The 20433-nt window shown below is 38.7% G+C and overlaps 1 protein-coding gene across 1 annotated transcript in view; it reads left to right on the top strand.

Moving 5' to 3' along the window:
* The window catches only part of NALCN (sodium leak channel, non-selective), a 237819-nt gene that overhangs the window by 77627 nt on the left and 139759 nt on the right, over window positions 1-20433 (top strand). The window contains exons 8-10 of the mRNA XM_062624700.1: window positions 4482-4624; window positions 4744-4848; window positions 9012-9098. Coding sequence (XP_062480684.1) covers window positions 4482-4624; window positions 4744-4848; window positions 9012-9098 — 335 coding nt within the window. The remainder of the gene's footprint in view (window positions 1-4481; window positions 4625-4743; window positions 4849-9011; window positions 9099-20433) is intronic.

The raw sequence follows: 20433 nt of genomic DNA, 5'->3' as shown, positions 1-20433 counted from the left end.
AAAAAATCCAGAAATTTATCTTTTTTTTTTTTTTCCTTTTATATAAAGTGGGCCTTCTGTAGGTTTTCTTTCTCAGCAGTTTCACAGCAGGCACAAGAAAACTGGGTGAATGCTGACATGGTAAACCAATGTAGTCAATAGACGTAGGTTATGCATGCAGAAAATGTTGGAGTTGATGGCATACCTAAGCTTAGTTTTCACTGTTTCTCACTTGGAACACCTACAAATCACATAGCACAAAGATATTAATAAAAGACACCTTCTCACCACCATGCATTCTTTTCCTCTAATACTTCTGAGATTTTGAATTGAGAAGCAAGAACATCACATCATGTTAGGAGGAAAAGGTTCTGTTTCCAGATATAGTGAATTTTCCACATGACCTTTTAGCTCTGCTCCTTTAATTGTGCAGTTATAAAATTACAGCATTATTCAGCACACTTCCTTTTTCATGATGTCCATTCACAGAATTACTTGGTGACAGCAAGAGCTGATGTCACAGAGCATGGTAGTGTCACAGAGGCATAGAAACAAGCAGAAAATCTTGCCTGTTTACAAAGTATACATAAATACAAAATGCACTATGTAAAATAATGATGCTGTTATTCTTCTATTAACAACGAGTAATTTCTTTTAAATAAATACCTTCTATATTCCTTAGGTATTTAAAAGATAGGGTTTTGTCAGGATAGGTTTCTTCACTCCCCTAATAGGTAATGGAAATGGAAAATCATTACCTCTGTGCTCTGCCACTTATAATTCTTTTTTTCCCTGGTACTCTGTTCATCTCTACAGCACAGAAGAGCCAGGTGACTTTGCTCCCTGATTAGGCATACAAACAAGTAGAATCTTCTTTTATTATAACAATTTAGGTGTTATAGCAGCTACTTCCTTCATGCCCCTTCATGCTAATGCTCCCAGCTGGTAGAACTGAAATAAACATGTATTGAAGAAGGCATAAGCCCCCTGCATTTCAGTGCTGAATGCCAATGTACCTAAACATTTATTAGTAAGAGGGATACAGTTAGTTTCTGATTGCTGTCTTTTCTTCTATACTGTATGAAGCAACTGAAAATGTTGCATAAGTTGAGTAAGATTCAATCTGTTTTCTTATATTTCACTGAATCTTTCATTTGCTGGTGGTCTTTTTTTTCTTTCATTTTTCATAATGACTGTGTGCAGCTGTAAACCATTTTCAAAGGTAGTAGTGTTTATTGGTTGCATAAAAGCAGTCTTTTGAGACTGATACATGTTATGATATGGATTTATTTATTTTTAATCTGTGTGTTGAGAAATGTTTTCTTTCCTTGTTTTAATTAGCTATCAGTGTGGTTAAGGGGTTTGTTTTATTGTAACCTAAAAATGTGGAATTTATTAGACAAGGTCAAACAAAAGGAAATGAATTCAAAGTATATTCCTTTATTTTACCTCTGTTGTCATCATAAAGTTCCTCCTAAATGACTTTAATCTGCCTTGCCACTCAGATTTAGCCATCTACTGAGACAAATAGAAAAATCATTGTAAATATTTTCTGGATATTTTTATTTACTAAGATTTAACGATATTCTAGATGCAGGTGGTGAAGTCCTACTCTCAAAGTCAGCAAGTTACCCATGCCAATATACCTAAACAGGGGAAGTTTAGATTGGATATAAGGAGGAAGTTCTTTCCTGTTAGGGTGGTGAGGCACTGGAAGGGGTTGCCTAGGGAGGTATGCTCCATCCCTGGCAGTGTTCAAGACCAGGTTGGACGAAGCCTTGGGTGAGATGGCTTAGTGTGAGATGTCCCTGCCCATGGCAGGGGGGTTGGAACTAGATGATCTTAAGGTCCTTTTCAACCCTAACTATTCTGTGATTCTATGATTATAGTCCCATGTTTAAACCTTTTCATGGTTCAGAGCTTTTTCATGACTGAAATGTCTTGCTGATGCCTGTAGGTAGATTGCACAAATCTTGATCTGAATGTTCAGGACATTGGCAAAAGATGACAAGGTTTCTAAGCCCTCATTCACCCTGCCACCTATATTCCTGCTTTTCTTAGACCAGCTCCAGGAGGTCCTATGCACTTATGCCCTAACCATGCATTCTGGGATCAGGACTTAAGCCCTCTGAACTAGTAGACGAAGACACTGTGTCACTGGTAGATAGAATACTGATGGCTGTGGAAAAGGAGAATTTTGCCATGTGATCTAAGGGTCAGAAAGTTAGGTTTCATGTCTTGTTTTTTGTAATGTATCCCACCATTGCTTAGAATTTTGATACTTTCTCTTCCTCTATATGGCTTTGAACATGGTGAGAAAAACAGAACATGCTGCTGTGAAAGGACAGTCTGTTTCATAACTTAGGCATTGGCTTTAGGAAGGTGGAGTCAGATATTAAAGAAATACTTAGAAAAAAAATAGAATCGGTTGCTGATGGTTAAGTGTAACTTTTAAAAGAGCAAAAACTGCAGTAAGGCAGATGCTAACTAAGAATTACTGTTCTTTTTGACTGCAAAGCATTTCAAGGTATTGGATCCCTTACTGTCATTCCTTTATTCTGTTTCCAGTTGAAACAGTATTTACAGAGATAGTTAACAGTATGGTTCCTGGCATCAGTATTAAAAACTTTATTACTTTCAAGTCACATATGTTAAGTAAGAATGTATATTCTTAGTGGTGATTGCTTTCTAATAGCTTTAAGAACACGTGGACCATTTGTATAAAAGACATATTTTTAATTTAGCGTCACAGACGAGCACATGTTATTTTATTGGGTTAATTGTGCATTTTTGTCCATTCACAGTATTGCTTTACTGTGGCAAATGGCCCAGTGTATGTGTTATAAATACTTTGCATGACATTCCCTCTATTTTACTAATCTTCACTGTGACTTTCCCATTGGTAATGACTAATGACAGTTTCCTAGCCAGCAACTTTTAATAGATTCCTTTTTTTCTCCTTAATCTCTGCCTGTCCTCAACAGCACTGTTTTGTTCAATAATTTAATCAGTTCAGCAACAGTATAATATTAGGTAATTAAACCATTATTTTTTGAATTTTTGAAATGCAAAATACCCATGAAGTAATCACTGATGGATATTTCACTATTGAGAGAGACCACTCTCTTTTCTGAAGAAATAGAAAGGGTTTGCTATCTATGCTTGAATGCCTTTTCTTTCTTTTTATTTTTATTTCTGTTCATTTGTCCTGAGAACCATATGCAATAAATAGGAAGGAATCCAATAACCAGAAAAATTAACAAAGAGGATTAACATTTTTGCCTATCCACCATGAGCTTGTTAACCATTCAACACCTACATATCAAAGGAGTGAAAAAATTCCATTGATCCCTGTCTTCTTTTATCAGTGAAGATTTATCCACAAAACAGGGACTCCCTGAGGCAAAATCACTTCCAGGTTCATCCCGCCTGTGTTGGCAGAGGAAACAATGTAGGTGCTGCAATTTCAGTGGGAGAACAGCAGCAAAGTGCTCCTGTGATTTAGTGTAAATTTTTGGAAAACTCACGGGCTCTGGGAATTTCTGACTAACCCCTCCTTTCCCTGTGGATGGAATTGGATAGCCAGCTGTTTCGTGCTTACTATCTGTATGTTGCTAGCAGCTGCTATGTTTTGCTAAGGGCAGCACTCCTTGTGCTCTCTGTTTTATCCAAGACAAAAAACTACATGGAGCAAAGCAGTGGTGGAGCAGAGCTAGCAGGTGGCTTTAGGACAATTCTGTGATTTCACAGCAGTTTGTGAGATTTCACAGTTTAATTTCACAGTTTAATTGTGTTTCTTCTCGGAACAGAAAATTGCATCAGACAGGAATGCCATACAAGCACTAACCACAATCTCTATTTTGAAGCCTTTATTGCACAGATGAGGGAGGGGAAACTGGCTGAAGCGTCTTATAACTCAGACATTAGGATGAGTTTGAATCTTAAGTTTAAAATTAGTAACATGATAGCCTTTATTCAGAAGCAGTTTCTGAACACATAAGCCCCTCATAACTTTTTTTTTTTGCATCTTCTCCTCTCCCCAGATGATGTAGGAAGTTCAACTTAAAAATGCTGTAATGTTTTTTAGGGCACCACATGTATGTTAATGCAGCTACCTCGGCTACTGGCCTGAATTTTGAAACAGCTCAATAGTTTCAATGGAATCTCTCTTTTCTCATGGGTGCTGCTGAAGTCACAGGAAGGGACAAATTCTGCCTTTGGAGACATTTGTGGGCTGTCAGTGAACACATCCCTTAGGGCTTATCCATGTGTGTCCAGGCAGAAAAGGGAGTCAGTCTGATCTGATACGAAACTAATTCATATTCAATTGCAAAAGGAAGAAACATGGTAATTCATCTGGAAAAATTCCCTATGAAGGAAAAGAGGAGAGCTGATACCCTTTAGAGAAATGGAAAATATAATAGATAAAAGATTATTGTTTGCTGATACTGAAAACTTTGAGGGGGGCTTAATGCCAAACATTTTCATTTTTCCTCTGACAGGCACAAGCATATTTACTGTTTACGAAGCTGCTTCTCAGGAAGGCTGGGTGTTCCTTATGTACCGAGCAATCGACAGTTTTCCCCGATGGCGTTCATATTTCTATTTCATCACCTTAATTTTCTTTCTGGCCTGGCTTGTTAAGGTACTGATAAATGTGTTCTTTTAAACCTGTCTGCAATGTAGACCATATTAGAATGAATTTCTTCTCTTTTATGCTTGCTGAGCTTTGTGTCAGCCATTCTTTCTTTTTCTTTTTTTCAGAATGTTTTCATTGCAGTCATCATCGAAACATTCGCAGAAATTAGAGTGCAGTTCCAGCAGATGTGGGGGTCCAGGAGCAGTACTACTTCAACTGCAACCACCCAGGTGAAGCACCTGAGATGATAAGATTTTCTGGGGGCTTGATTTGGTTTATTTTATGAATGAGTAATAAAAAAAATACTGTGTTACCTGATTTGACTTTGCACGTTACAACATATAGTTTGAAGTTGATACATGAATTTTCATACAAAATTAAATTCTAGGTTATATTATCTAACTAGGTTTTCTTAAAAAACAATAATAGAGAAGAGTGTATTATGGATTTCTATATGGCTGTGTATGTTATTGCTATGATTTTATTTTGTTTTAATAGTAGGAGTAGGATAATGGTTCCTTATCATGTCATTGGTGAGTTAGGAATCAGGGTTGCTATTGAATGTCACTTTCTGGGCTGTTGAATATCACTTTCTGGGCTAAGGAAGAAGAGCTGAAATCGCAAGCTGTAGCTGGAAGAGGTCAGAGGGTAGCTGAAGTGTTTGGGGAAGCTGGTCCTGGAGTTGGGAAGGGCATGTTGAGACCAAGGAGGAATGAGGTCCCGAGGCAAAGAGCCATGCTAACTGTAGAGGTAGCCAAAAAAGTGGGACCTTGAGTAGGAGAAAATGGGTAGGAAGAAGCCATGATAGGAATGGCACTGCTACGTGTGGGCTGTGTAGTGTGAAAGACCTAGTATGAAAAATGTGGGCGAACGAGTCGAGGTTGAAATTCTCCCACTCATTGTTGTAACAATCATCATGTTATGTATCCTGAACATGCAAACGGCCAGGCTTTTCCAGGCTAGTGTAGTTTGCCCTCTACAAGAAGGACCAGCACCAACCGCCTGCGAAAAGCTCTTAGCAAGACAGATAGATGAAATGTGCCCATGAGGAAAATATTTCTAACCTCTGTAGCTAGAGATTATTTATTTTCTCTGAGCTAGAGAATTTAAGTGTTTCAAAGTTATTTATTAAATATTTTGTGATATTCCTCTGGATATTCCTGTAATCCATATGTAAATGCCTGCTGTTACATTTTCTGCCTCAAATAGACTTTGTGGCAGTAATTTCTACGCTATATTTGTCTGTCAAAACAGACTTAGAGATATAAATTTAAAATCTAACAGAAAAAAAAAAGGACTTCCCCACATGGCACATACTTAGGCTGAGGAACTTAATATTCATTTCATCTCTGATCTCAGGGATGGGACAAATTCCTTAGCTGTATAAGCTTAACTGGTATACTGTGAACTAGGAGCTGGAACAAAATGATCAAGAAGCAGCCAACATTAAGGCATTTCAAAGATAAAAGAAATTCCCAAAATTATGTCACTGTGCCTGAGAATACGATCATGTTGAATATAAATTGCAGCATGCAAAATAAAAATCACATGTAGGCTGCAGACAAGCCTGGGAGAGGTGCCTGAGGACTGGAGGAAAGCAAATGTCACTCCAGTCTTCAAAAAAGGCAAGAAGGAGGACCCGGGTAACTATAGACCGGTCAGCCTCACCTCCATCCCTGGGAACATGATGGAACACCTTATCCTTGGTGCCATCTTAAGGCATATCAAGGATAAGAGGGTTATGAGGGGCAGTCAACATGGCTTCACCAAGGGGAAATCATGTTTGACCAATCTCTTAGCCTTTTATGAGGAAATAACACAGTGGATGGATGATGGCAGAGCGGTGGATGTGGTCCACCTTGACTTCAGCAAAGCATTTGACACAGTCTCCCACAGCATCCTCACAGCTAAATTGAGGAAGTGTGGACTGGATGATCAGGTAGTGAGGTGGACTGTGAACTGGCTGAAGGAGAAAAGCCAGAGAGTTGTAGTCTATGGGGCGGAGTCTAGTTGGAGGCCTGTAACTAGTGGAGTGCCTCAAGGGTCAGTACTGGGACCGGTATTATTTAATATATTCATCAACGATTTAGATGAGGGAAGTGAGTGTACTATCAGCAAGTTTGCTGATGACACTAAGCTGGGAGGAGTGGCTGACACGCCAGAAGGCTGTGCTGCCATCCAGTGAGACCTGGACAGGCTGGAGAGTTGGGCAGGGAATAACTGGATGAAATATAACAAGGGGAAGTGTAGAGTCCTGCATCTGGGCAGGAACAACCCCAGGTTCCAGTATAGGTTGGGAAACGACCTGTTAGAGAGCAGTGTAGGGGAGAGGGACCTGGGGGTCCTAGTGGACGACAGGATGACCATGAGCCAACACTGTGCCCTTGTGGCTAAGAAGGCCAATGGCATCCTGGGGTGTATTAGAAGGGGGGTGGTTAGTAGGTCGAGAGAGGTCCTCCTTCCCCTCTACTCTGCCCTGGTGAGACCCCATCTGGAATATTGTGTCCAGTTCTGGGCCCCTCAGTTCAAGAAGGACAGGGAGCTGCTGGAGAGAGCCCAGCACAGGGCAACGAAGATGATTAAGGGAGTGGAGCATCTCCTTTATGAGGAAAGACTGAGGGAGCTGGGTCTCTATAGTTTGGAGAAGAGGAGACTGAGGGGTGACCTTCTAAGTGTCTATAAATATATAAAGGGGGAGTGTCACGAGGATGGAGCCAGGCTCTACTCAGTGGCAAACAATGATAGGACAAGGGGTAATGGGTACAAACTGGAACACAAGAGGTTCCACTTAAACTTGGGAAGAAACTTCTTCTCAGTGAGGGTGACGGAACACTGGAACAGGCTGCCCAGGGAGGTTGTGGAGTCTCCTTCCCTGGAGACATTCAAAACCCGCCTGGACACATTCCTGTGTAACATCATCTAGGTGTTCCTGCTCTGGCAGGGGGATTGGACTAGATGATCTTTCGAGGTTCCTTCCAATCTCTAGCATATTGTGATACTGTAAATGGTTGCTTTCTTTGTTGAGCCACTGGCATAGTGGGACACAAAGGGATTCCAGTTTACTAAACTACAAAAAAACATTTTTTCTTTCTGTATTAAGAAGAGTGGAAGATTTCTTGCAGGTTTTCTTGTTGAAAGCACCAGATGAAAGTTAAAAACCTTCCTTGTTTTGTGCATGAAGTAACCTTGAGAAAAAATAACAATATCTTTTTTTATTTGCCCACTTCATAAATCATTTATCCTGAAATGTAGTCCTATAGAAAATGAGTGTCCAAGAGTCAAAGTCAAGGAAGGGGTTTCTGGAGAATGATAAAAGGAGGTTCCTGTAAAGCACTTTAGCACTGCACGTTAAAGCATGGTACAAAGAGGAATAACTCAGGATTGAGCTGACTTGACAACTCTCTCTGGTGCAGAGATGCTAAATAAGGACTCGGCGGCATTGTAACCATATTTGATACTGTCCCCAGTCTAATGAGCACTCTCAGGATGGCTTTTAAGCTTCAATCATGCTGCTGTGGCTGTGTTCTTGAGGTGACTTGTTTGGGTGCTGGGTGTCAAGGAGAAGGTGAGAGTGATGTGGGAACTTCACCACACTTCATTACATAGTACATGCAGGCTCTCAGGCTGCAATTCAAAATGCTAAAGCCATGCATTCTCTTTTAAGGACATTTTCAAGGAGAGTGTTAATCATATCCAGGCATGTTTTGTCACTGTTCCTTATGTCCAGCAGTCTGCATCTTTTTATGTCTTAATTTCTGAGGGGAAAAAAACATAAATAAATGCCTATACTTATCACTTCCAGAGGTAAAATGTGAATACTGCTGGGCCAAGAGAGCCTTTTCCATTTACATCATTAGAGTCTGGGTATCATTCAGCTATTTGCAGGAATTATAATCTATGGGTAACAATACAGAAGGACTCTATAGCTACTCTTGATATGCCTCAGTGCGACAAAAATAAAGTCTGATCCTTGGAGTAAAATGGTCTTGCCAGTAAATAAGACAAGGTTGTCTATTATTTCCAAATGCACCATGAAACTTCTTTTGTGTTCACAATGTATTTGTTTCCTCAGGATAAGTTTACCTTAGTAAGGAATTTATTCTGAACAGGTACCACTATCTAATGAAACTGATCAGAGATTAACTGTGTTGGTTTCTACATTAGAACTAATAGGAACACTTTGTGTTTGATGTTACCTGAGTAAAATTCAGAATCTGTTACTGCTGGAAAAAGAGCATGTTGCTTTCTTTTTTTCTCTGTAGCAATAAGAACCATTTACCTCTTATTTTAGACTAGCTATCATCAAAATGCATGCAGGTCCTTAACATATATTATTTTTCACTTGTATTTATTGGCACATAAAACATTTCTGACAACATTCTTCCCTTTCAAGATGTTTCATGAAGATGCTGCTGGAGGTTGGCAGCTTGTGGCTGTTGATGTGAATAAACCCCAGGGCAGAGCTCCTGCATGTCTACAGGTATGACATATTGCTTTTTTAATAAATCTGTGTGTAACCAGCACCAGTCAAATATTGGCATAAGGAGACTGTGTTGTGAAATAGCTACAAAAGTTTTAGTCATAAATGTCCTTAAATCCATTGCTTTCTGCAGTGTGGCATGTTCTTAAAAATCAATAAAAAAAGATATACCACGCTGAAAGGGAGAAGATTAGAATGATGCATTCCTTGTAAAAGTTCTGTTTTGAGAAAGATTTTAGATTTTTAAATATAAAATAAGTAATCATCCTTTATCTCTCAGACTTTATATGCAAACTGATTCCATTCCTAGGTTATTCACAACAGAAATGCTTGTTTATTAACTGCAAAATAAAATAACATATGCCAAGAAGCATGACTAATCATAACAAACACAGAATTATCTCATTTCTCTTGTTCCATCTCAAAAATAAGCTTATAGAAGAAAGGGGAAGAGGCATGTAGGTAGTAAGCCATAGAGTGTTTGAAACTTCCAGATTTAATATTCACACATAGAGTTTGTAAAACTCTATCCTCATTGTTTATATAAATACAGACCAAGATAAGGATATTTTTATAAATCCCTTTTTATTACAGCATATTGTACAGCAGTTCAAATTTTTATTTGCAAGTTAGATATTTTTACTTCTGGATGAAACAAAGTTGCTTCAGAGTAGAAAGCCAAATCTACGACAGCAATCTGATAGCATGATTTTGCTATTTTTGGCAGTTTTGGTTATGTTTAGTTTAATGTGTAAACTAAAATACATGTATTTGTTGGCAGTATGTACATTGCTGAACACTAAACTGGCAAGCACCTTTCATCCCCTCCACAAGCTGTTCGTTCTCAAATATTTCTGCTTTGTTAAACCACTGCCATGTATTTTAGCATATTTCTTAATTGATAATTCCAAATTTAATTCTTTTTTTTGATGGCAATAAGAATATCATTTGTGGTATTCTTAAGTAACAGTCTCAAGCAAGTGGATAAAACATAGCTGAACTCACAATGAAAACTCCTCCAGATGAACGTTCAGATATCATCTGACTTACCTGGTCTGCCTTTGTACATAGTTTTGCATTCTTGCTCCTTTTAGGAATTGTGTGAACACACAGTTAATTGTGTTCAGGGGAATGTAAACCTCACGCATCAGTGAGTGCTACAACTTCTTACAGTTGCAATTCAACTAGCAGGCTTTTTCTCATTCTGCATCTCTTTGTGCAGTATCTGCAGGGTTTCCAATAATCTACGATGTTGCTGAATGTCAATCCAGGGAAAGCAATCCAAAGGAAAGAAATGCGTTCAAATATTATTTTATTGGGATACTACTGAAAATAGGTTTTATTCTTATAGACCAAAATATACCCAAAGAAAGCAAAATCTGAAAGTCTGAATTAGCACAAACACCTTTATTTATCTCACCATGCATTGTTAGTTCTGTCAGTCCAAAGTAAAAAGGTAGTAGACTTCCAAAAATTCATGTATTTAAAGCCATTGCAATATGTTAAAGACATTATTTATGCATTAAGTCTCTAGTTGAGAGATGTGGTAGTTATTTTCTAAGGGTTTGGGTGTTTTTTTTTCCTTGAAAGGAACATGGTGCATAAATCTGAATCTTGGAAAAAGTTAATCAGATTGGAAAATATATACCTTCCCTTTAGGACACATTCAATTAATTTCCATTCTTCTGACCTTTATTAGCTAAGTATATTGTTATCATTCAATATCCTGTGAAGGATGGAGTTCTTAGAAGGAGCTAGGGAAGACTCTCTATTGCCCTGTATAACTTCAATTAAATTTTGCTGTAAGTTTGGTTTTATTAACTCCTCCCTGGGGTCTGTAAATATTACTGCTCCACATACTAAAGGGAGCATTATTAAAAGTTCTTTTTCAACAGTTGCATAGGTCTGGGTCTGTGCTGTGGAGAAACTCCACTTATTCAGTGTAGTCAGTGATTTAGAATTTACTTCCTCTGTACTATACTGTGCACAGGGAGAGGAGGTATTCTAACAGGTAGAGGAATGGAGGGGGACTTCGGAAATCCTGGTTCTATTTATTGGCCAAGCACAAATTTCCTGTAGACTCTGAGAAAATTACTTAATAGGTATCTTTGCTTTAGTTCACATTCCTTGTGGTGGAAAAGGGTAACCCTCCCAGATTTGGCTACTGAGGTGTTTACACCTGCTAGCTATTTTAGACGCACCACAATAAGATGGGTTTGTGCTATCTAAGTTACATCCAGCTTTCTAAAGTAGGGAGTGATGGACAAAAAAATGCAATCTATGTGTGGTGTGTAACATAAAAACCCTCCAAGGCAGGTTTTGGAAGACATTCCATATGGACTAGCTGGGTCTCTGGGGTTTTACTAGTTCGGACATTGTTCAGTCGTCTTCCCACACAAACCAGGTCAGGGGTTTCATCCTGGTAGGCCCTGCTGATCTAGGTGGTACACTGCAATGGCACATGGAGCAATGCAAGTCTGGTGTTCTTCCTGAGCAAACAATAATTCAGGCAGAGATACCTTATAGGCTCTGTGCAGAGCCTTTGTAACTCACTTTGTCTCACGCAAGCATGTTGCACCAAACTGCTCAATTGTATAAAGCAAATAAGCAGGCTAACTATGTCTTTACACTTCTGTCGCAGCTGATCTACAAAGAGGGGATTACAAAGAGTTTCATAATTCCATCAAGTGAGTAGTGTGTCTTGGTATGTCCAAACTGCTGGGCACTGCTGTGCTTCCCAGGGTACCCCCTCTTGTCTCTCCCAGGAGTCCACCTGCCTTTCCACTAAGGGTAGGACAGAACCAATATGTGCAGACATCTGCAATCTGCAAGGGTCTCCTGCATACAGCAGCATAGTAGTTAAAAGGCATTTAGCTAAACCGTGACAGGTGGTGGGCAAGAAAGGTGGGCATTAAACCTGGTGGTTTTTGAGGAACTTCAACTCAGACACCTAAGTTTTCTTTAGTTTTCAAAAAGTGGCTGGAAATGGAAACATGAAATATTAGTATCAGTATGGTTTCTGATTTTGACTTGCAGATCTATCCTCATGTGGGGAAAAGGGGCTTTTATTTCAGTATAATGGTTTTACATTCATTGCATTTTTCTTTTGAGTGTTCCCAAAGGTGCTTTATGGTCTTCTGTTACTTATTCTCACTGTTCCCCATGACTAGCATTGATTTAAAGTATTGATTTTCTTTTGTCACCGAAAAATAATCTTTGTATTTTCCATTTCAACATGAACCATTTGGCATGAATGCATGCTGAGGCTCCCACACTACCACATTATTTTGCTGTTGTTGATATTACTTCAACACATTGTAGTGTGTTAGAACTTCCTGCCTACCGTGATTTACTCCTACAAGCACAGTAGGAAGCTCTCAGTTCACAAATAAAGAAAAACTGAGCACCAGGTTCCAGAAAAAAATCCTTTAAAAAACTCTTTGAGCATGTTTTTATTCCTTTAATCCCATGTTAAGGGCACATTGTGTTTCTTATTATTTCTTTCCTGTTGATTTTAGAGTTTGTTGATGTTTCTGTCACTCCTTCCTTCTCTTTGTCTTCTTGTCCACAAAGACTTGTAAAGCACACATGTTCCTTTAAAGCTGAAATTGAAAGATTCAACTCATGTCTTCTGTGAAACTGTGGCTGGTATTAATAACACCAGGTAATGACATCTTCAGTCTTCTGAATGCATAGTTTAGTAATGAAGAGGGAAAGTCTAGAACTGTGTTTTTTGTGGGAAACAATTAGCCAGACAGCAATTTCCTGTTCATGCTAATTTTTGAGGGTCCTACGTCCATCAGAAATGAAACTCACAGCTGGAGATGGAATGATGTTTAGAAAAAGCCTGGGGACACTGTCAGCATGAATGGAAGTGGTCACTTACAAACTATATGTGCACTCGTACTCTGTTAGAAAAATCTTCAACACATTAAGAATACTATATTCACTTTTAATCATATATGCTCCATCTAGAGAAGAAATAGAAGGTCACAAAGCTATGATGTGAGTGAGCGAGATTATTATGATTACAGAGCTCTTGAGCATATGACTAAAGTCAGAAATTTAATCATATCTTTTTGCCTCAAAAAGAAAGTCCTTCATGCTGTGTTGTTATCCAAATTTGTTACAGAATTCTGTATAATTATGGAATTTTAGAGAAACTTGAAGAAGAGGCAAAAAGATCAAAAGTAATATCAAAAGACAGAAAACATGGAGGATGGAGGAGACATGGCCAGAGAAGCCATTTAGAAGGAATTTAGTGTTTTAGCAGTTTCAGAATGGCTATATTGAATAAGAGAGAGAAGTACCCCATCCCTACCAGTACATGTAGTGACAGGACAAGGGGAGATGGCTTCAAGCTAAATGAGGGTAGATTTAGATTAGATATTAGGAAAAACTGCACTCTGAGGGTGGTGAGGCACTGGCACAGGTTGCCCAGAGAAATTGTGGCTGCCCCATCCCTGGTGGTGTTCAAGGCCAGGTTGGATGGGGCTTTGGGCAACCTGGTCTAGTGGGACGTGTCCCTGCCCATGGCAGGAAGGTTGGAACTATATGATCTTTAAGGTCCCTTCCAACCCAAACCATTCTGTGATTTTATGAAATGCAGCAAAACAGTATTTACAGATTTTTACTGCAGGAGTAACAGAAAAGAACATAAGTGGGTTTTCTCTTTGTCTCTTTCATGGGAAGTAATTATTGGTGAACCAGAAAAGTTTAGTAGTCTATTTATATACTAATTTGCCCTTTAGTGTAACCTGGAATCAAGCAGAAGGTATACCCACTCAGTCCTATTCTCTTCTTACCTACAGTGGCTTTCATTACATTAAATATATATGCAATATACATTTCTTCAAATTAACTGAAATCCTCTCTTATGGTGAAAGAAAAAAATCTCGGTTAAAATTAAGTTTTTATTTGAATGAGTTTATTATTTATTATATGAGTTTATTCAGAGGCAGATTAAAATGATTCCAAATCCTTAACTTCCAAGGCTGTCATTAAAAAAAAAAAAAAATCTACTTCTTTTTTTCTATGCCTTGTTCTTGTTTAGAAAGCCTACAAATCGCATCTGTTAACAGAAGCTTGGATAGTTCAGTGATGTACTTGGCACTGAAACAGTACTGAAAAACTGACGAGACTCAGGAGCAGTGTGTGCAAAGTGTAATGTAAAAGCAAGCTGTTAGCTTTGGTGAGGTAAAAATGGTGGGAAAAATGAGGTGGAATGGAAGACTGCAGAGAAACTTAACATGTTGGTGACAGAAGAACATGCACAACAAAGTCCAGTCCCACCCAACCTCTCTATCCCCAGTTGTGTATGGGAAGATAGTAAATGCTGGACATTATGAAAAGATAAAAACCCAAGAGAGATTTCCAGTATTGCATGTAGGGTAAGGGAAGAAATAGTGAAAGTGTGGTGACTGGAGTAAAGGGATAGACTCCAACATCTGGCTAATTCAGAGTGTGGTTGAAGCTGTCATTAAATGTGTGCTCAGTTCCAGCTTTATGCTGTTTAAAGTGAGGAAGGTAAAGCTGCTAACATCCTCTGCTGTCTGCTCATCCTCTTTTGTTAGGGCCTTTAGCTACAGTAACAGTGACAACTGAAGAGGCAGTGAGTTTATTCGTGGAACACTTCAGTCCCCCATCTCATCGGTAATGTAAACTTGTGTTCAGTTTATGCTATTAAAAGAAGTTATGAATTCAGACAGCTGAAATTATTGCAGTTTGTTTACCTGGAGGAAGGAGAGGACAGGGCAAGTATAATGTAAATATAAGTGGTGAGAACCACTGTGTTTTTTCTGTTATGAATTAAAAAGATAATCTCATTATCTTTTGATAATGGAAGGAACTGGAGAACCAAACATATTTTGCCCATATACATTTTTCATTCTTCATCATTTTTTACTGAAAGGTACATGAAAAACAGTAAGCATCATGATGTAGATATTGGAGTACTCATAAAACAATGCATTTGCCATGTCTTAAAAACTGGTCAGTACCGGAAATAGGCATATATAGATCATCCTCTGAGCTCTGGATGCCCATTTATTTCCTCATTCTCTATCTTTGACTAGTGCAGTCATTCATTTTGGGACTTTCTGAAGTGAATGTTAAATTTAGGCCATTATATTTAGCATCCATTGATGGATTTATCACCTATCAATTTGTCTACCTGTTTTTGAGCCCATTTATGGTTTTGGCCTCCAGAATATCTTGTAAGAACAAGTTACATAAAGTAACTGTGTAGCATTTTAATTTGTTACAACTTCAGAATTAATTTGCTAATTTTCTTGAGATTGCTCCGGAATAGCAAAAACCTTGATGCAAAGATTATTGGTTGCAATTTTGAGATGGCTGCTCATTTTCAATAAAGCAAAGAATTTGAAACAAATCTTGACAATCAGGATCACAAGTTGCTGTAATATGCAATCAGTAACAACAGGAGGGCAGACATGAGCGTGTGAGGACTACAACCACCAAGTATGGGGATGGTTGGTTTATGATTGTGTTTGTGTTTATGTGTACAAAGAGAATTACCAGTGATGAGGAAACTTCAAAAAGTCGAATAGACCTTGAATATCAGGAAGGACTCTTAAAAGGAGACATTATTTGATGACAAGGCTGTTATTTGTAAGACAACTTTCTGCCATAGGTAACATTCTGGCATTAACAAATATTAATAACAATTATTAGATTCCTGTTGTAATTTTGTCTGTGCTTCTATTTCTCTGCTACTGAATACATGGGTCTAAAAGAAAAGTAATTTCAAGGGGGTACAGAACTGCATGCACATTTCCAGTCTGCAAGGCATACAGCATCCCTCCCACCCTCCCTTATCTCTTTCTTGCCTGCCTTCTTTTCCTTTGTAACCATTATACCAAAGCACTTATGTTAACAATGAGTTAGAGACATGGTTCTTTTATGTTCATAGTTTCTTCTCCATAGTTTTCTGTCTACTTGCTGAACTGTCTGTTCTTGTTCATTGCAATCAAAGTAAATTACTAGCCACAGTTTGTAGCAATCTAACCACAGAATCTAAACAAAAAGGAAAGAAAACATGTTATTGATTTCAGTTTTGCATTTGAACAAATAGATTTCATGAAAATGACTTCCTCAGCTTGAACGTGTAATTTTCCTGCAGACTTAAAGTAACAGAATCCCATCACACAGACAGAACGGATAGGTGTTAAACTATGATTAAGCTTATAAAAGAGTGTTGTTTTCCTTGGCAATAATCTTTATTAGAGGAGGGCCTCCTGCAGCAGAAAACATGGTCACATTAGGCTCCTGGCATCTCTGTCCTTGGGAGATTTAGGATCTAATATTTTGAATTTCTCTGAGGCAAAATCTTTGTATGGCAGAGTTATATGGAAGCCTTGGCTGACGCAGTCAGTTAAGATCTCTGAACTTCCCCTTATTTTTGGACAAGATGAAAGCAGAACATTTTGTGTAACCCCTTATTTTTAGATTGGGCCCCCAGAAAGTTTTCTGCCCCACGAGTAATAAATTTTATGTAAGGATATTTTATAAAACTTGACTTTCTTTTGCACGCACCTGTACACTTGTATTATGTCTGACTGAGATGGAGTTAATTTTCCTCATAGCAGCCCTCACAGCACTTTGCATTGGTAGCTAGAAAGGTGTTGGTAACACAGTGTTTTTTTTACTGCTGAGCAGTGCTTGCCCAGCATCAAAGTTGGCTCTTCAGTATTCCCTCCTCACCAGTCAGCTACGGGTGAGCCAGATCTTGGGAGGGGACACAGCCCAGATAGCTAAAAGGGGATATTCTATGCCATATGTCACCTGCTCAGCAATAAAAAATAAGGGAAAAGAGAGGTGTGGGGTGCATTTGTTGTTACATTTGTCTTCTGGAGCAACCACTATGTGTACTGAAGCCCTGCTTCCAAGGAAGTAGCTGTACATAGCCTGCTGATGGGAAGTAGAGAATAAATCTTTTGTTTACCATTGCTTCTGTGCATGGCCTTTGCTTTTGCTGTATTAAACTGCCTTTATCTTGACCCACAACTTTTTTCCATCTTACTTTTTCCCCACCCTGTCCTGCTGAGGAGGGAAGTGATGGAGTGGCTTGGTGGGTAGCTGGCATCCAACCAAGGTCAACACACCACAACAGTTCACCCATAAAGTGGCATTAAGTAGTGACATTCAGTTTATTAAACATCATAGTTCAATTAATAAACTAAAAATTACTTATGATAAAAATATGCAAGTTATAATATATTTTGTTATGATATTTTTAAAGACAGCTTCATGTATGTGCTCTGGGTTTTTTTTACCTCAGTCTTTTTGCTGTGATCTGACCAGGCAGAGTGGACCATTTTTCTAGCATTCTATTCAGCAGTGGACTTCAGTACAACTTGTACTCATAATTTGTACTTAGAAATTTTGCAGCACATGAGTGTCAATGGATTACATAAACTGTTCAGTAATACCACTAAAATTGAAGTTCAGCTGATTTTCCTTTAGAAAATTTTATTTCTGAGGTCAAATATGTCCAGTGTTTCAAATCCCATCAAACTGAAAACAGGTATTTAAATTGTCATGTAGCTTTTTTGTGTTTAGCACAATTACAGCAATCAAAGCCTTGGAAGCAGCAGCAGCAGCAGCATGACTTCCTTTAGAGGTGTAACTTGGATGACAAATCTGAGCAAAGTGGAAGACTGCAGAGTCTTAGAATAAAACTAGCAGGCAATTCTTTTTTTTTTCTTCGTGTGAGTTGTTTTTCCCCCAGTATTTTCCATATTTCTAGTATTTCACAGAGAAAGCTCTCCTTTCACTCTGACTGAAAAGAATATCCTGTACTTCAGCTCTGTAGGTTATTGGATTGCTCCTTTTAGATGTTCTATATGGATTTTTGAAATTTAAAAAAGAAAATAATCACTTTGCGATATCTGTTACTGTTGAGGTCTCTAATCCTTTGGGTTCCTCAGCAGTGAGTGGAGGGAGTGATTCCCATCATGAATAATTCACATGTTGGAGATGCTGAATTGCCTCTCAGATTGTGTTTATTTCTTCATTATCATGGGGAGGTGACATAAACTGTGTGGCCTTCTCAGCTTCTCAGTGAAGTGCCCAAGTGGGATGAGTCTGAGCCAGTTGGTATTTAAACAGAGAGTTTTTGCTAGATCCTGAAATTTTTAAGTGGCTATTTCATATTCAGATTAAAATTTTTCATTTCAATTGCTCATTAGTGTATCTCACAAAAAAAAAAAAAAAAAAAAAAAAACCAAAAACACCTATGAGAAGTCCTTGCCTCTTCTAATTGTATTCTTGGCATTCTGAACACTGACTCTAACTTTTGAGAATCATTGCCATTCTGATTCATTTCACATGTCTTAAGTCCTTAGCAGATGCCAGGGGTAGGACCATAATGGCACAGAGCCAATGGAGAGAGATGGGCACTGCCAGAGAGCAGCTGGGAATCTGAATCTGGTGGTGCCCATCACTCTACAGGCTGCATCAGAGTGCAGGGAGTTTACTTGCGTGTTTGTGTGCCAGTGCTTTTAGACTGAATCCCTAAAGCCAAAGTCTGTACTTCCTCTTTCTCTGGTAGGCCATAGTAATATATATTATATATTTCTGATGTGCAGATTTACATCAAAATTAAGTTCCACCTTTGCAGTCATGTATACTGATTTTTCATAAATATTTTGCATTTATTAAATCCCACTGGAACAAGTAGAAGGTACCTAGAGCTTTGAGAATTATGTTTTTATAGGAGTGATTTCATTGACACAAATGCAGTTCTTATGTAGAGAAGTATTTATACAGTCCTGTCAAAGTCTACGTCCTTTTTACTTTGTGGATTCCTAAATGCCAGTTAAACAGAAGAGTCTCCAGCAGACCTATGCTTTTTAACAGGTTGTAGGCTGCAGTGCAGCACAGTAAATTCAGATATTCAAGCTGATTCCCTCACAGTTTTGCTTCCCCTTTCTAGGATTCTTTTCTACCCTTGAAAAGAGAGTCTTTGAGGCCTGATGGGGGTGAAAGAGAAAGCTAGCAATATGGCATATGGAGGAAGTAGACTGACTTTATTCATGTTTAATGTATGTGAACTGATAGCACTTGTTTGCAACCCTTCGTTGGCATAGATATACTTGGAATTCTAGCCTGAGATTGAGTTTGGTGTTCAAGGTGACTGTTTTTCAGTTTGAGGTCTTTTTTCCCGTCTGTTACGATAATTCTTCCATACACAAAAAAAAAAAAGTTCTTGTCTCAGAGCTTTCAGACAATCAGTACAAAGCTGAACTGTCACAGTAAGAGTGTTCATTCCCTTTGATAGACTCATTATCCTTATTTTTGTAGTTTAAGAGGGCCAGGATGGATACCTGGGGGTTCAGAGGCCATCTGACATGGACTGCAGCCTTCTGCACTTCCCTCTCCAGAACAGATTGATCATGCTCACTTTATACAGTGCTTGGTCCTTTGTCTCTTCTAGGCCCTATGGCATCACTCTGTCCTTCAGGCACAATTATTTCTCTTGTGTTTTTTTCAGCTCTGAGTATCTAAAAAACGCAAGGGTTGTGTTGCAGCTCACCAGAATGATAGTCTTATGGCCTGATCATGCACTGTGTGCCCTCAGGTTTAATGCAAGGGAGAGTGAGTTCAAGGGTGCAAAGACCTTTGTGACATTATAGAATTGTACAGAACAGAGGGAGTCATGCTTAAGTGTTGTTTTAATGAGAATTAACTGAAGAAGTCCAAACCAGAGTGGTGCAGCCAGCTAGCTATTAAGCAGACTGGATATCACAATCAATTTTGTAGTTGTTTCTTGGCTTTCATTCCTTTAACAGAGTAAAAGTACCAGATGGTACCTGGGGATGAGGTTTTCCCGGGTGAAAATCTTTTAACAAATTCTTTCATAACACAGGGGCAGAAGGATATGGTACAGGACTTCTTAGACACAGAAATCAAACATGCCTGGTTGTTAACGCTAACTATAAAAGGTGAGTAGAGGACAGAAAAAGAGGATAGGGTGAAGCAGGGTGTACATTATATGATACAAGCAAGCATGACCAAGACAAATGGGATAAAATCAAGAATGAGATATTTTATGGCCAGCGATGAATGCAGAGTCTGTGGAGGAATTTGTGTGGTAGGAGGGAAATGGCCTCCAATGGCTGCAGCCATTGTCAGGCCAGGCTGGGCAAAAGGCTAGAAAATAATTCTCCATCAATAGGGATAAGGGTGGGGTGCAGTAGAAGCTTCTTTCATTCTCTCATGAGAAAAACAAAATGAATCACAGGTCAAAAACTGGCCCTCAGCTATGTGGGTTCTTTCCCCAGCCTTGCCTTTTGTCTGCACAAGCAGCCTTGGT

This window comes from Pezoporus occidentalis, unplaced genomic scaffold (assembly GCF_034315485.1).
Source record: "Pezoporus occidentalis ecotype Australia unplaced genomic scaffold, CSIRO_AGI_Poc_V1 ctg27, whole genome shotgun sequence".
Classification (NCBI taxonomy): Eukaryota; Metazoa; Chordata; class Aves; order Psittaciformes; family Psittacidae; genus Pezoporus; species Pezoporus occidentalis.
This window is presented reverse-complemented; position numbering and strand designations above follow the sequence as displayed.